The sequence below is a fragment of the Apis dorsata genome, unplaced genomic scaffold (genome assembly GCF_000469605.1).
Source record: "Apis dorsata unplaced genomic scaffold, Apis dorsata 1.3 scaffold_295, whole genome shotgun sequence".
NCBI classification, from domain to species: Eukaryota; Metazoa; Arthropoda; class Insecta; order Hymenoptera; family Apidae; genus Apis; species Apis dorsata.
Window position 1 is genome coordinate 2053189 of NW_006263570.1, and position 15635 is coordinate 2068823.

General features: G+C 36.4%; 1 protein-coding gene across 1 annotated transcript in view; it reads left to right on the forward strand.

Moving 5' to 3' along the window:
* Positions 1 to 1622: 1622 nt before the first annotated feature.
* Positions 1623 to 15635, forward strand: part of LOC102680129 — an 18181-nt gene continuing 4168 nt past the window's right edge. Inside the window, exons 1-8 of the mRNA XM_006617305.2 lie at positions 1623 to 2035; positions 6918 to 7115; positions 8320 to 8655; positions 9245 to 9567; positions 11174 to 11823; positions 11938 to 13345; positions 13478 to 14876; positions 15473 to 15633. Of these exons, the coding sequence (XP_006617368.2) occupies positions 1790 to 2035; positions 6918 to 7115; positions 8320 to 8655; positions 9245 to 9567; positions 11174 to 11823; positions 11938 to 13345; positions 13478 to 14876; positions 15473 to 15633 (4721 nt within the window). The 5' untranslated portion in view covers positions 1623 to 1789. The remainder of the gene's footprint in view (positions 2036 to 6917; positions 7116 to 8319; positions 8656 to 9244; positions 9568 to 11173; positions 11824 to 11937; positions 13346 to 13477; positions 14877 to 15472; positions 15634 to 15635) is intronic.

Consider the following 15635-nt stretch of genomic DNA (forward strand, 5'->3'; position numbering starts at 1 on the left):
ATTCAAATGATATTGCTTCCTCCTTATCCCTTTCCTTTATTTCGAATTTTGTTTCTTCGCTCATCGTACTAACGATAATAAAATAAATAACGATAATCGTTCTGACTACGTTGTCATCAACTTAAGGGTAGGAAAGCCGCACATGCGCATCCCCTACAGGAACGCAACCAAACCAGACTTGGTAACAACGCAATTGTTAGTGTACTACTAGTGTCGTTCAGCTCTATCGCGAGTTTATATTTTTATATCCTCGATTAAAATTCGATATTTATCGAATTAAAAACGGAAATTCAGAAATTCGATAACGTTTGAACGTTGAAATTTTGTATGCCAATCAATTTCGATAAATGGAGACCAAGTGAGAATGTTTCGTGTTGAACGATGTCTTGATCAAATTGAAGAAGAAGTTCATGTAATTATCTTATATGATCTTTATTATCTTTGTATTTAATTCTTCTCGATGAGATTTCTTTTTCCAATTTCATTTATTCGAAATTGAGGAATTAAGAGAGATTCATAAAAGCAAGAAGAGAATGGAAAGATGATACGTGTTTATTTCTCTCGTGTTATATCTCTTTTTCGATAAGTTAGAGATTAAATAGAATTTTGAATTGGTTGAAAGAAAAAGAGACAATTTGCAGGTTTTTTAACTTGGTAATTAAGATTGTTAAGAATGTCTCTAAAAATATCAGAAGAAAAGTGACAAGAAACTTGAAAAGACTGTCTATACTGTTTAAAAAGTTTTCACTGTCTATATCTAGTTTGACGAAGTTTCTTTCATAAACCCTTTACTCTGAATTTAATATTTATTATGGGCAAAGGTTTACGTCAAAAATTATAACACGTTTTTAACATCGCTGTCTCGATAGATTGTCTTAAGAAGAGGACATGGAAGACGTATTAATAAAGTATTTCAAGTCTTTGTTCTAAATTGACTCGACCAGAGTCAAAATGGATAAGAGCCAAGAATTATTTAAATAACGAAATAGTTATTTCGTTAACAGCCAGTATTTGAAACAAACTACACGAACTTCCAAGTAACGCAATACTTACATGTATAATAATCGTTAATTTATCGATCACGAAATATTAAATTAATGGACGAAATCACAGCTGGTTCATCACGAAACTTCTCGTGAAATTGCACAGCATGAAATATATTAAACTCGATATTCAGAAAATCGATTAAAACCAACGACGTGGTATCATAACGCGCGATTCCTCATTTATTATAAAAACATTGACGTAAATTTATCATTATTCCAATCGTTAATTCAACTTACAAGAGATGAGGATGTATAGATAATAAAAAATTAAATTCTATGATCATAATCAAGGAATAATTAATGTAAATCGATATCAATAATGATGAAACGTATCAATGAATAATTGATACAAGATATCAAGTAATATAAATATAAATTTAAAATCGATTCATCGTTTTACCAAAAAATAATATGAAACTAACCATAAAATAAATCTCAAGATCTCTTAAAATTATTTGCAAAATAATATTTATTAAAAATGATTCGTCGAATAAAAATCGAAGGATATAAACACCACGTCCAAAATCGATTTTTGAGTCCTCTTAATGTGATATCGAGCGATTCTTGTCCATCGTTAGAACGACATATAAGCGTAGAATTTGTAATTTCGAGAATGAGAATTCAAATCGATGCACGGTGTTAAGTATCGTGGGGCGAGTGACGAACAATGGATCGTAAAGTAGAAGGGTGGCAATTTGAACGTTGATTCCTCCAATGATAAATGGAACGTGATAAATGGTAAGATGGGAGGGATGGACGATGTAAGGTCGTGTGTCTTCGATTCATACAAGCGTATGAAGAGGAAAAGGGTGTACACGGAAAGGATGTTATTGAAGACGAAAAAGAAGACGATGAAGCGCAAGGAACGAAAGAAACAAGGCAGATATATCCAATCGAAACAACTAGAAGCCTATGGGGTTTCCATGGACATGAAAACGTCCTGGGCGGCACAAGAATTGACGTCCACCTATTCCAATCTGAATAATATGGTATTGTCTGTGATAATTTTGCTTTACAAATTGCACGTTTTATTACACGCAATTCTTAAAGAATATACACGGAATCGATAAATTATACATACAGCGCGTAGAAAATTTACTAGGGAGGCTCGTGATAGGTGGTACTTTGACACGATGATTGGTTTCTTCCAAGTATTAATATTATCTTTGCACAGAATTATTTCCCATATTGTAATTATCCAGCATGAAAAAATATTTTTAAAAAAAGGAAATTAATAATAAGAAAAAATCGTGCAAGAGATTTTTCATAGAAAAATTTAATTATTAATGAAAAATATGTTATATTGACAAAGAATTCGAATATGAAGATAATAGGATAAATAAGGATCTTAATTAATTTTTACTTTGTCTCTTATATATTTAGTTCATTTTTTCGAAAAGAATTTATATTTCAGAAATACTTTTTAAGACCAGCGTGACAACGATAAAGCATAGGATACCTAATAAAAATGTTCGAAAGAGAATTTATCAAATATACATTTATATTATTTGTTTCATACAAGGAAAAGAAAATTTCCAATCGGATTATTTCGCAATAATCTCTCGTTGCGAAAGGAAAAAGTATCTGTTGCCATGTCAAAATATGTTAATAAAATCAAATTCAACCCGAGCGAAACGAAGAGGCAAAAAAATCGTATATGGGGAAAAGCCCATCGATGTCAACGATCTCTGATCCAAAAAGGATCGCGCACATCACACTTGAACCAGGCGTGGAAGACGCCAGGGTATCGTGGCTCTGACACACATGACCATGTATAGAGTATCAAGGCACGCTGCGTTCCCCTGCTTTGCTCCTTTTGCTTTCCAAAACGATGTTCGAGTGTCGTTCATGTGTCATTCATGCGGCGCGACCAGTTTCTCCAATTCCATTCCCCGATATTTGCAATCCAGTACATATATATATATATATATATATATGTACCGTTGACCGATGTTTTCGAGACAACAAGCCACGATTCCCCATTTGCCTTTTCCATCCGACGAAACGAGCATTCGTGTTCACTGTCTTGTTCTTGATTTACGATTTCTCTGCAACCTATGTTGCGAAAACCTTTCGATCGTTATTTGGAACCTTTTGTTCGATCACTCGTTTGGTAGCAAAGAAGGGTAGCAAAGAGATTTGTAATGAATTACAGAAGGTTAATTAACTTAATCTAACGTAATAATGAGATTATAAGAAATTCGAATATAGGAAATTTTTAATAAATAATTAGTGAGATTAAATTTTGTTTCGAATAGATACACACAGAATTACGTTTTCGATGCGGTAATTGGAAAGGTAATAATAAGTGAATAGTTGCATATTTTCCAGCATGGAATTTCAATAATTGTTTCTATATTATCGATTATAACTTGTGTAGTTCGTGTTTTGGGTATACTTTTTGATTAGAATAGTTATATTGAGGTGGTATTTTAATTATTTAATATAAACTTATGTTCTCATGCTTAAAATAGGCAAATATTCTATATCTATCTAATTTGTTATTATTATTTAATAATAACGTAGTGATGTTTTGCTAATTAATTTTTATTACAATATCATATATCGTGTTTCTTGAAACATTTTTTAAATAATTTTATAGACTTATTGTTAAAAATAAGAAAATAGGAAAATTTATAATTCTTAGATTTCTATTTAATAGATGATAGATAAAATAGCGTTTTAGATATTAATATAAAATAACACAATAAGAATTGATTAAATCAATTGTTTACAAATCTTAATCTGAAAATTTTTCGTGAGAAAAATGCACTCTATTTTTCTATTAAGCTCTCCAAATCATCTTCATTCGTCTTGTCACTACGCCTCTTCATCTCGCTTTTTCACGTTTGGTTTGCTTTCTTTATCTTTGTTTCCCTCATTGAACCACGATAAAAGCCACTTTGCAGGTTTCTCGCAAAGCATTCGACCTCCTTTCCTCCGTTGATCTTCGTTTCTTTAATGTACCTGTGATCCTTCCTCTTAGCCCACCTGTCCTCTCACTCTCTCTCTCTCTCTCTTTCTCTCTTCCTTTCTCGCATCCTCTCCTCCTCGTTTGTTTCGATGGGTCGGCACACGATGATCCAGAGTCTTATTTAAGGGCAAGGTGAACGTACTCGTCTTGCCGGGTCAGATTTTCTGCTCCACCCACGCGCAAGCTGTTCCATATCAGGTTTATTTTCGAAAATGAAAATTCACAAATGTTTCTGTTTCCAAATGTTTCGTCGTGGCTCTCTTCGTCGTTCAATGGAAAATAGAAAAATAATAAAAAGGATTGGATAGATTTTTAAAAAAAGGTAATAACGAATTGATGATCGTAGTATTTTGGATTTTGGAAATATGTATTTATGAGAAAGGAATGTAATAATAGGAAACAATGATTTAAAGGAATCTATCTTACATTGATTTCCTTAAGTGTTCCGGATGTGACTGACACGTGCATGCACATTATATTGCAGTAATGTGTTATTTGCATAATTCTAAAGTTAGATTTACTCGTTTGTATTAATAAAAGATTCTCATTTACTTATTGTTTTCATTTTTTTTTTCTTCTATTATTTTATGCTTATGATAAATGAATATAATAAATCTACATGCTTTAGTTCCAATTAATTGGTTATGTGGAGTTATATTGTTAACACGTAAATGGCTCATGCAATTATAGCATACATATAATTTAAATATATTTTAGACACTAATTATTTATTAATCAATAAATCTCAGCGTTATTTAATATCGTTATTTATCTTATTTGCTTATTATTAGTGTCCTATTGATCCAAGCAAAAATCAAAATCGATAGATTTAATTTTCTTTCTACAATATCAAAATTTTTTTTACTCGAAATATTATTTATAACTAGAAAGAAAATTACACAAAACGTACGTTCGATCGATCGAACGTTATTATGCAACGAATGTATCTTCAATAGCTGATTAATTGAAAATATTGAAACGAAGCAAATTAAAAATATGTACAGCAATTTTGAACAGAAAAAAATAATCGATATCTTGAACAAACATTTGCCTCGACGATATTAAAATTCTCTGAACAAAAGCCATAATGAATATAATTACATATTCTACGCAATAACATCAGCTTTTCATTGCACTCCATCCTTTCGTCGAAAATTCAATAAATCTCGTCCAAAAATCGAAAAATCGTTGGATCACTGTCTAAGGAACGACCCTTCACGATCGATGAAAGGGAAAACGTTTTATCCATACGAGGCTTGGACGCTAATCGACGTCCAATCAACGTCTCGTTATCATTACGAATTACACGTTCACGGCCGGTCGAGGCAGGAATTTGCACGTGTACAAAGCGAGACGACCGGCGAGTCAGGCTCATTAGGAATAAATCAATTAGCAGGCCTGTTGATTGCCGACCCAACGATTCGACGGCTATCCAATTAACAGTTTCCTCTTGATTATCAAACAATGCTCGATCTTTCGACGAAGACGAATCCTGACGGTTGACTTATACGACGCGACAAGCCGGCATCGGTTGCGTAAAACGCGTTCTAAACGCGATTATACTCGATCAACTTCCGGATCCGTCAAGGGTTATTCGCCTTTCACCTTTGATCGATGAACGTAAAGTATATTTAAGATATTTTATTGAAATACACGAAATTAAGAGGTTTGAAAATTTGGAAATAGCGATTTGCAAAGATATTTTCATTTTCATATACAAAGAACATTCATTCGAAAATTTCAAATTAAAAAAAAAATTTCAAATTAAAACTCTTATTTTGGAGATTTATTGAATCAAGGATGGAGTGCAATGGAAATCTGATGTTATTAATAATAATTATTAATAATAATTATTAATAATATTAATAATAATTATTAATAATAATTATTAATAATAAATACAAATGCACGCATGTTCAATTCTTAAATTATTTTATTTTAAATTAAAAAAAAGAATTGTTCTTTCTTTCCAGCTAACCAATACCATCGATATAAGGAATCAAACGCGTGTTAATCAGTTAAATAATATCGTACAACACAGTATATAATGGTGGAAACCATATGAGGGGAAAAATTCTCATCAGCTTTGGCTAGGTAGCGGGTTTACTAACCTCTTCACATGTAGGTTAAAAGGAATCGATGAGATTGCACGTAGAGTGCAAACGCCGCGTATGCATCGGTCGCACTATAGACCGTGCAACTATCGCTGCAGGAACCGCGGTTAACCGAGAGTCGTAGGTCGACCAGTGTGTTAAACTCGTGGGCCACGCTATGATTATATTTTTTCGAGGGTTAGTGAGGAAAGATCGAATCGAAATCGAAAAGGAAAATCGTGTGCACCGAGTGTGACTCGTTGATAAGAAGATTTTTCTGTGCGATATATCATCTGAATAAATGAGTATCTAAAGGGATTTTTAATTAGAGGGAAAATGGAGATTTGATGAATTAAAATATAAAAGAAATGAATTATTAAATGAATGGTATTCTTATCTGGAACATGAAAAGTGTGAAATTAATTATTGATCTAATCGTTAGATCATTGGACAAGGGGACCAATTTATATTCGATTTGTGAAGAACGTATCTTCGAACAATTCGTTTCGTTAAATTCGAAATATATAAATATTATATTTCAATTTTTAAATTATGTTAAAAATTAATCTGTTGAAACGTGGAATACGAATAATCCTTCCTTCAAAAATCATTTTTAAGTTAATGGAGAATTTTCATGAACCACGTGCCGTTTAACCATCGACAAGAAAAGAATTTAACTTAATTTACATCGATAATCGCTATTTCTTTAAAAAAAATTCGTCAAGATAATTTTAATTTTAAAAATCGTTCGTTCCAACGAGAGATATGATAAAATTGAGAGAGAGAAATATGCGGTTGTCGCAGGCCCGCTTCCAACAGAAGCAACTGCAGGAAAAGGAGCAGAAGTTGCTGCAGCTTTACGACCAGCAACAGCAACGAGCTTATCAGGTGGTGCAACGAGGCAACGCAAGTTCGAATCATGCCACGAGCACCATCAGCCAGCACACCGTCACAAAGACCTCGAGCAGCAGCCATGCAACCTCGACCTCGCAAGGTGGAAAGGTGAGCGATTCCCCTCGCGTGGAAACGCGTTGTCGTAACGCGGTTTCACGCTACGCTTTCTTGAATGGGCTAATGGCCGATGTTTCTGGGAATGAGTCGCCTTTTCCAGGCGTTCATTCTTTTCGAGAGTGAACCACGCTTTTCCACGTTCGTCTATTCGATTTCTTATCGTAGATATTTCGTAGAAAAAAACACTTTTTAAATCGTTCTGATTATTTTTAATTTATTTTAGAATAATGGTTAAAGTGAGGATCAAAGTTTTGCTCGTTATTTAAAAACATTTTATCCTGATTATTTATTATGATAAATATATTTTGCAAATATTTTTTATGGGAAGAGAATGTAAAATAATCGTCGTACAATCTCGATAATTCAAATTGCAAAGAGAAAATTAAAAAATCTTTGAATTATTTGCAACTTAACTTAGGTTTTCGGAAAAGATTTAGGATACAAAGAGATTTTGCGCAAGAGTGGATATATTTTTCAATTGTAAAGATTCGAAGAAAGAGAAACTCGAGTGAATATTTTTGTTTCTTATTTTCAGACATTATAATTAAATTACGTTTGGTCTTAAAGAACGTCTGATACTTTTAAACAATAATGTGTATCGATTGATAGAACGAAGGTAAATTTTTATATTTATTATTGAAGAAGAAAAGTAAGAAGATTAAAGGTTTGCCGAACCTTGACCGCAATCTTGAGAATTCGTAAGTGAGCCCGTTGTTGTGGAACCAGTTTGTCGGGAAGTGAAATTATGTCAGCAAGTAAGGTAAATTTGCAAGCAGCATTGAACAAACTTGTTCTGAAAATTTGTTCCAGTTATGTGAAATTAAAAAATATTTTCATAAAAAAAATATATATATATAAATCGATATTACAAAATCGACATTTCTCTAAAATAATATAATTCTGAATTATTAAATTCAAATTCAATCTTACTTTCCTTTCAACTTCAAATCTATCTTTTACGAGATATTTTATTCAAACCCAATTAATATTAAAATATTAAATTCAATACAATTTCTCACTGATTATTTTTCAAGATTATTTTTCCCTTCAAAGAATGATTTTATCTCAAAACTAAAGATTATTTCAATCGTATTAATCCTTAATTTCTCTAATTTCAAATTTGCATTCGTCACGCGTAATTTAATCGTGAAAAATTATTTACACTTATTTACACGTGTAATTGCACGATTTTAAGGTGAGGCAGATGTTCGACGAAAGACGACAAACGACCGTGAAGGGGATCGACAGAAGTTATCCATTGGAGCCGTTGGAGAACAAACCGCGGAAACAGACTAACGGAAACGGTGTGCAGAAGAACGGAAATTTGACGGTGAGCCGGCAATCCGTGACTGTGAAGCGGGTTGCAAGGGCTGACGTGAACAGCAATTTGAACGGTGGCAAACCGGTCGTCTCGTATCACGAGGAAATCGCTCGAGAATCGTTCGGCCCCTCTGCACGCCAACAGGACGATGATGAGTTTGGGATCGAGAACCACGTCGCGCAATATTCGAATGGCAACCACAGGGACGAGGTAACGCGCCATTTTGAAAGCGAGGAAATTTTTATTATTGAAATATGTGCACATTCCTTGCGCACGTTTTCGACGTACGATAGGATGTGACAGGATGTGAATTGAATATTGCGAAATTTCAAGAAATATTTTTCCTATAATTTGTATTTATAGAAGTTTCGTTACGATTAAAATGATTTGTCGTTTTAATTTAAATATCGCGTCGATTTAAACAAGTTTTAAACTGTTTTATCCTTTCGAAGAAAAATATATAATGTTTGGATAATTTAATGGTAATTTTTATCTATTATTCGTTAAATATATTTATAGAAGAATTATTCATAATATTCTAAATTTTGGAAATTCAAAATTTTATTTAAAATATTTTAATTATATTTTATTTCCTGTAGAACGACTTTTTTTCTTTTTAATTGAGAATAATTTATCTAAAAGATATGTAACAATTTTTTCATACGTTTTTCTATTCCATTTATTCCAGGAATCCTGCTACAAAGATTATAAATATATTGCTATAATTTCGATTCAACGTGTTATTTTAATCGTTCCGTTCAAACAGAATTTTCAGTCATTCAATATTTCGTTTAAGCAGACGCACATCGAGGAAGTTGTGGACCAAGATACGATAGAAAGGAATCGTATGATGGCGAAACTTCATCTGATGGAATACGACGAGACCCTGAAGCATCGTGTTAAAAACGATCTCGAGAGCGAAGAATTCCCGGAGGATTTCATGGTGGATGTTCCTGACAAGCTTCCAAAACAAAGTGTTACCAAGAAGTTATCTCAAGCGGAGGCAAGGTTGAAACGTTTTAAAAACGCCAACGCGAAACGTGGTAACAACGTTACGAAGAGCCAAACTATCGCCCTGAAGAAACGAACTGACCCAATATTTCCAGCAAAATTTAGCCCCAGGTACGTAGAAATAAAAGATAAACGAGATGAGAGAATTGTGAAACGTTCTGTGAAAATGATACATACGTTGGACAATTTTACAAAAGCTTTCTATTCCATGTTCCATATTCAAACGAGAGTGGTGTATTATTTTATTTAAATAATCAAAGATAATTCGTTTGACTAGATATATATATATTTTCCATATTTAAAATTAAAATATTTCTTTTCAATAGCGTTGAATAATGCTCAAAACGTTCACAAAATGTTTTCAATAATTTTAATAAACTTTTTCACTTCAATCTTATGTAAAAACATTTCATTGAAACTTTGAAAGATTTTTATTATTATTTATTTTATATTTATTTAATTTACAATCTTCAGAGCTTCTTAAAAAAATCGTATAATACTAAACTACGAAACAAATGCCTCTAATTAAATAACTAACATTACAACCTTAACACACTTTTATAATCATTCTATAGAATTTACATCGCGATGATAACTATCGTTTTATGATAATTACCTATCTTCCAACTTTCTTCACCGCTCTCGTCCTCAACTTTTTAAAACTATTTAAAACAGAATTCAAAAAACAAAAAATTCAGAACTCAAACTTACCTCAACTTCAAAAGAAAAAATAGAGATATAAATATACGCATTACGTTTATATTACAAAAGAAATTATATTCCATAGAAAAAAAAAATAATAATAAGAAAAGCGTTATTCGCGATCTCTAAAGTGTCTTAACACGCGAGCAGATCGTGTTTCTCGGACAAATCGAACCTTGGCAAATGCGAATTCCCCGGCCGCTAATTGGCAATCAGTGCTAACAATCCGTCGCTGCTTTCGCCCTCTTCCCCTCTCTCTATCGCCGATTAATTTCTCGTTGCATAATTGCGATCGCTGGCTAGACTCGACTCGTTTAAACCCACGCAACCGTAGTAGCCTAACAATACATCCTCCCTGGAAGTGATCATCCTCGAAAGAGCGTCTAAATGGCGCGTTTCCGGCAAATTTAAAGGCGCAGCAGTTTGTCGCAAGAAGGAAGATGCCCGCTCTAATTTATACATGTCCGCCCTAACATTTAAAAAGCCTATTTGGAGAAAGGAATCGAAGGACATTTTAAAAAAAAACGCTCCATCATCGCCATAACACAACAATTATTCGCCATGATATTAAAGCTATATATCAATGCATACGTGGGATAAAGAAAAATTACTCTTTCAAAAAAAAAAAAGAATATAGAAATAATTTAATACAAATTTCTCTGCATAATTATATCTTTCGGAATGGAATGTTCAACGTGGCTTCTTCACGCCGCTTTTCTCCGTTTTTAATCCGTTTAACAAAGTATCGAATTAAATCGAATTAAAAGATAGACAGTTGAGGAGCGAGACACGGCCACAAGGTGTCGCTTTATCCTGCTGCAAGGAAGAGAATCACGCAAAATCATGCCTCATCTTTTCCCCTCTTCCCCCTCTCTTTGTCTTGGCTAACATCGCGAAGATTAACACGAATTGAACGAGCCGTTTGTAGAGGCGCAGAAGATAGAGTTAACGAGGCTGAGGCGCGGGAAAGTAAGGATTTTCGGAAGCTTGTGTCATATTGATTGTAATTTCGTAGAGAGTGTCGAGTGGTCAAGGATGGAACAAGAAAGGTTTCGAATGGAAGATCGAACGAGGGAAGGAAAAGTGTTGGAATGGTCGTCGAGGCTGTGATCTCTGAGACGGTGTCCTCGAATTCTGAGAGGAATACGAGGCGAGGGGACGATCGTCCACGATTCTTTCGCGAGGAATCTGAAAAGTCTGCTATAAATTGCGCGATAGATTCGAATACTGGAACGAAATTATTGAAAGAGAAAAATTCGAAACTCTTCCGCGAGGAATCCGCGTACGCAATCGATCCAAAGATTTTGAGAAAATTATCTTCCGAATCTTTTAAAAATCGAGAGATACAGAGAGGCGGAGGTCCAAAGTCGTTCGATAAAGAAATCGAAAAGTCCGTGGTAGCCCACTCGAAAACCGTGAGAAAATTATCGCCTGAATTGTCGAAAGGCGGAATAAAAATCGGTCAAAGCCCCAAATTCTTTCGCAAGGAATCCGAAAACTCTTCCACTGCGATTCTCGATTCGAAAACTGCAAGAAAATTATCTTCACAATGTTCTACAGATGAGGCGCGAGGAAAGGAAAATCTGACGAGATTCAAAGAGTTCGAAAGATTTGCAAATTTCGATTCTTCGAAAACTGTGAACAGAATAAGAAGCGAAAGTCCTAAATCCATCTGCTGCAACGAATCCGGGAAATTAACCGATTACGCGATTGATTCGACAACTGCTGAAAAATTCTCCTCCGATTTTTCGAATGAATCGCGGCGCGGCGACGCGACTCCTAAATTTTATTGCGAAGAAAATGAAAAATCGGCCACCACTTATGCAATAAACTCGAAAAGTCGTTCGTCTGATTCGCCCGATTATATGAGAAACACGGAGAGTTTCGTGTTGAAAATAGAACCGAGAAATAGAAAGGACGTAATTGACGATACGACGAAGAAATCAACGAATGCAGATGGACAAGTGAAACGAGGCGCAATCAGAAAATCCTCCTCGCCAGAATGTTTGAAATCTATCAAAGCTGAATCATTCGATGTTTCCAAACGTTTAACGAGAGAAAAAAGTGGTGGCTCGAGTCCTCAATTGTTCGATCGTGAAAGAAGAAAATCGGCTACCATAGGCTTCGACCAAAAACACGCTCGTAAATCTCTAAACCTCAGCGAGATGGATACGAAAAAACTTGGTGAAAATCATAGAAGGAAATCACCAGATTTTACAAGAAAGAGATCTAACACCAGTCCACAATTTTTCAGTTCCGATTCCGACAGATCTGGCACGATCATGATAGTGACGCCAGAAACGATTTCAAAACCGAAAATGGAGATCGCAGATCACTCTAAAGAGGAACGAAGTTCTGAGAAGACTGCATTAAGACAATTATTAAATAGAAACGAAACAAATTCGAAACATTTCGCATCGCGATTTTTCTCCGAGCAGTGCGAGAAAACGTTAAGAAACGAGGAGGAAATTGACGAGAAGAAGCATCATTCTCGCGGCTCCTCTCCATTGTCATCGAAAGGCACGCCCGATCTGAAACCGCGATTCTATCACGAGAAAACTACGAAAACCGATAGAAAGAGTATCTATGGATCCAGCAGTCGTGACTCTTCGCCAAGATCCCAAAGAATGATGAACAGTAGAGAGGAAACACCGGAATTGTTCCGTTACGAATCGGGAAAATCGGCTACAACTATGAATCTCGGATCCTCTAAAAATACGGTGGACGTACGATCGAAGGATCGAAAATCGATTGAACGACGAGCGAAACGAGAAACTGGGACGAAATCAAAAACTTCGACCAACGATCCGAAGAATAGATCAACGAACAGCCCCGCTTCCAGAATCGATCGTAGATCGTCTGACCATACGCTGCGCTCGACGAAACTGATTCGTGACACGATGATGAGGGGTCGGAATCAAGTCGATTACGTTTCGATAAAGCGAGCGAAAGGATCCATCGCGGATGGAATATCGAAACGGGACGAGGCAGGGATCGAGGGGAGTGGAAAAGTTGACGAAAGAGCCGGGACCCCGTTCTCTCGCGAAATTCCATCTATGGAATCGAGTCCAAAAAGTTGCACATCCGTGGAGGTGGACGTGGAGATACAGGAAATCACGATGCCCGATCAATACGTGAAGCAGCCTTGCTCGAAATCCGGTAACAAAACATTGGCGGATAGCGAGAAATCGAGGATCGAGAAACTGTTCACGTATTCCGTGCGGAAGCCGGTGAAACAGAGAAGATCTTTATTCGAGTCGAACGTCTTCGAGGAAAAATCGAATAAGGAGAAACGGATTAGCCAGAGAGATTTAGCAACATCGAACAAGCTTTCATCTAAGAAGAAGATCGTCTCTGATGCCTTGAAACGTGAGAATAGAAGGATACACGAGGGAAAAAATATTTTCAAGCCAAGAGAAGAAGAAACACCGAGTCCAATTCGAAAGGGAAGAACACGAAACACGGAAAAATATAACGCGTGGGGCAATAGTCCTTCGCCCACCAACGAATCGATCGCTCGTAACACGAAACGAAAAGTGGTACGAGCAACTAATCGAAAGAACGAAGCTAAAACTTGGACAGATTCGCAGACAAGATGCAGACAAGACGAAATTTTGAAATCGATGGAGCTGGTTCGCCGAGTTATGAGAGGGTCGAGTTTCCTCGAAACCGTGGTTAAAGAGGAACAAATTGATATCACGGCCCGCGACTCGACGATCAAGGAATCAGAGTACAATGTTTCCGCGAAGAGCGCATCGTCCGCTATGAATTACGGGAGAACCGACTCGGTGGAATCGGCTCTGAGACGTTTCGATTCAATCGGCACGGAGACCGGCTCGATTCGAAGCGTGTTGGAGGAATCGACAACGATGAGAAGACAAACGGAATCGGATGAAACGTACGACTCAAACACCATTTCCCTGAAAGCGCTCGATCGATCGAATTTAAATCTCTCGAAGAGCCCCGTCGAATCGTTCGGATCTTCCTCGAGGAAAATTTCGAGCGCCTCGAGAGACAGCCTCGAATCTCGAGAGAGAGGGGGGGAGGATTTGGTTCAGGAGAACGCGAAAAAATTGTCGAAAGCGATAGACTCGGTGGACGTAAGGCCGAGATCAAGCGCCACGTGCAAGCGGAAACTTTTCCACGACGCCGATTCCGGCGAGGAGACCGGGAGCACGAGATCGAGGTGCAGCCTCGACTCGGTGAGAACCGTGGAATGCTTGTCGAATAAGAAGAAAACGCGGGAACATTCGGTGAAGATACGCCTCGAATTCGACTCTAGCGACGAGACGTCGAGGGGAGCGACGACAGACAAAGGAGAAACGGGTGAAGCGTCAACAGGTGCGGATCGTTCACTGTCTGTGAAACGGTTGAGATCGATCGAGGATATACGTAAGTCGATCGAGGGCGAAAGTGAGTCGGTGATCGAGTCGGGACGATCGGGGCGAGGGACGGGGCGATCGGAGGCCCGTCGAATAAATATCGATGATCGTGCTGGAAATAGAGAAGGGATGTTTTTGCCCGGGCGGTCGGGGAGCGTTGCCGCGAGGAACAAGGGTATGGGGGATACGAGCCGTTCGGCTGTAAAGTGTGCGATGCGTTTCCCCAGGGTCGTGAAAAGTCCGAGCCCGGAAACGATGAAGACGGCGGAAACGAGCAACCGTGCTAGGAGAAACGTACCACCGTCGCCGTCCAAGAGTCCGGATACGATGCCAAGGGTAAGCAAAGATTGCGTAAAGGATTCTTCTTCCTTTATAAATAGGTGGGTTTTTTTTGCGTGTGAGGGGAAGGGATTCGTTTAAAAGTGTACGGTTTCTTGAAGATTTGTATGGATCAAAGATAATGGAATTGTAACGTAAAATTGATGGAGGTTATTGTATGGTGCGAAGATAGGAGATATAATTTTGAACAAGATTAAGTGGAAATGAGATATATTTTTGTATATTTTTTTATCAATGTATCTTTAGCACTTTTCATTTCTTTAATTTCACAAATTCAGATAATCGAAATCATATGACAATTCACGATAATTTATTTTACAATATATTATTTAAGATTAATGAAAGAGAAGATAGAGTATTTTTATCTATGTTTCATATGTAACACAATTTTATACGCATTATTATCAATCTCTTGATAAAATTATGATCAAATAACTTATTAAAATGAGAATAATAGAATAAAACTAATACTTTCTTCTTACTTCTACGATAAAGAATAATCGTTGAGAATAATGTATCTTTTATTTTCGTCGTTCTTGTTGAATCATAGTAAAATATGTCGAGTTTTATATATAAACGTATTTCTCCTTCAGCGTGCGTCCACCGAGTTGAAAGCTCAAGACACAAAATCGTCGAAACGGGGAACACCTATGAAAGGCGCGGAGCCAATTGGAAACAGGAAGACGATGACAACGACGACGTCGACGACATCGACGGCGAGCACGAGAAAATCGACGGATGTCGTCGATGGCGCTA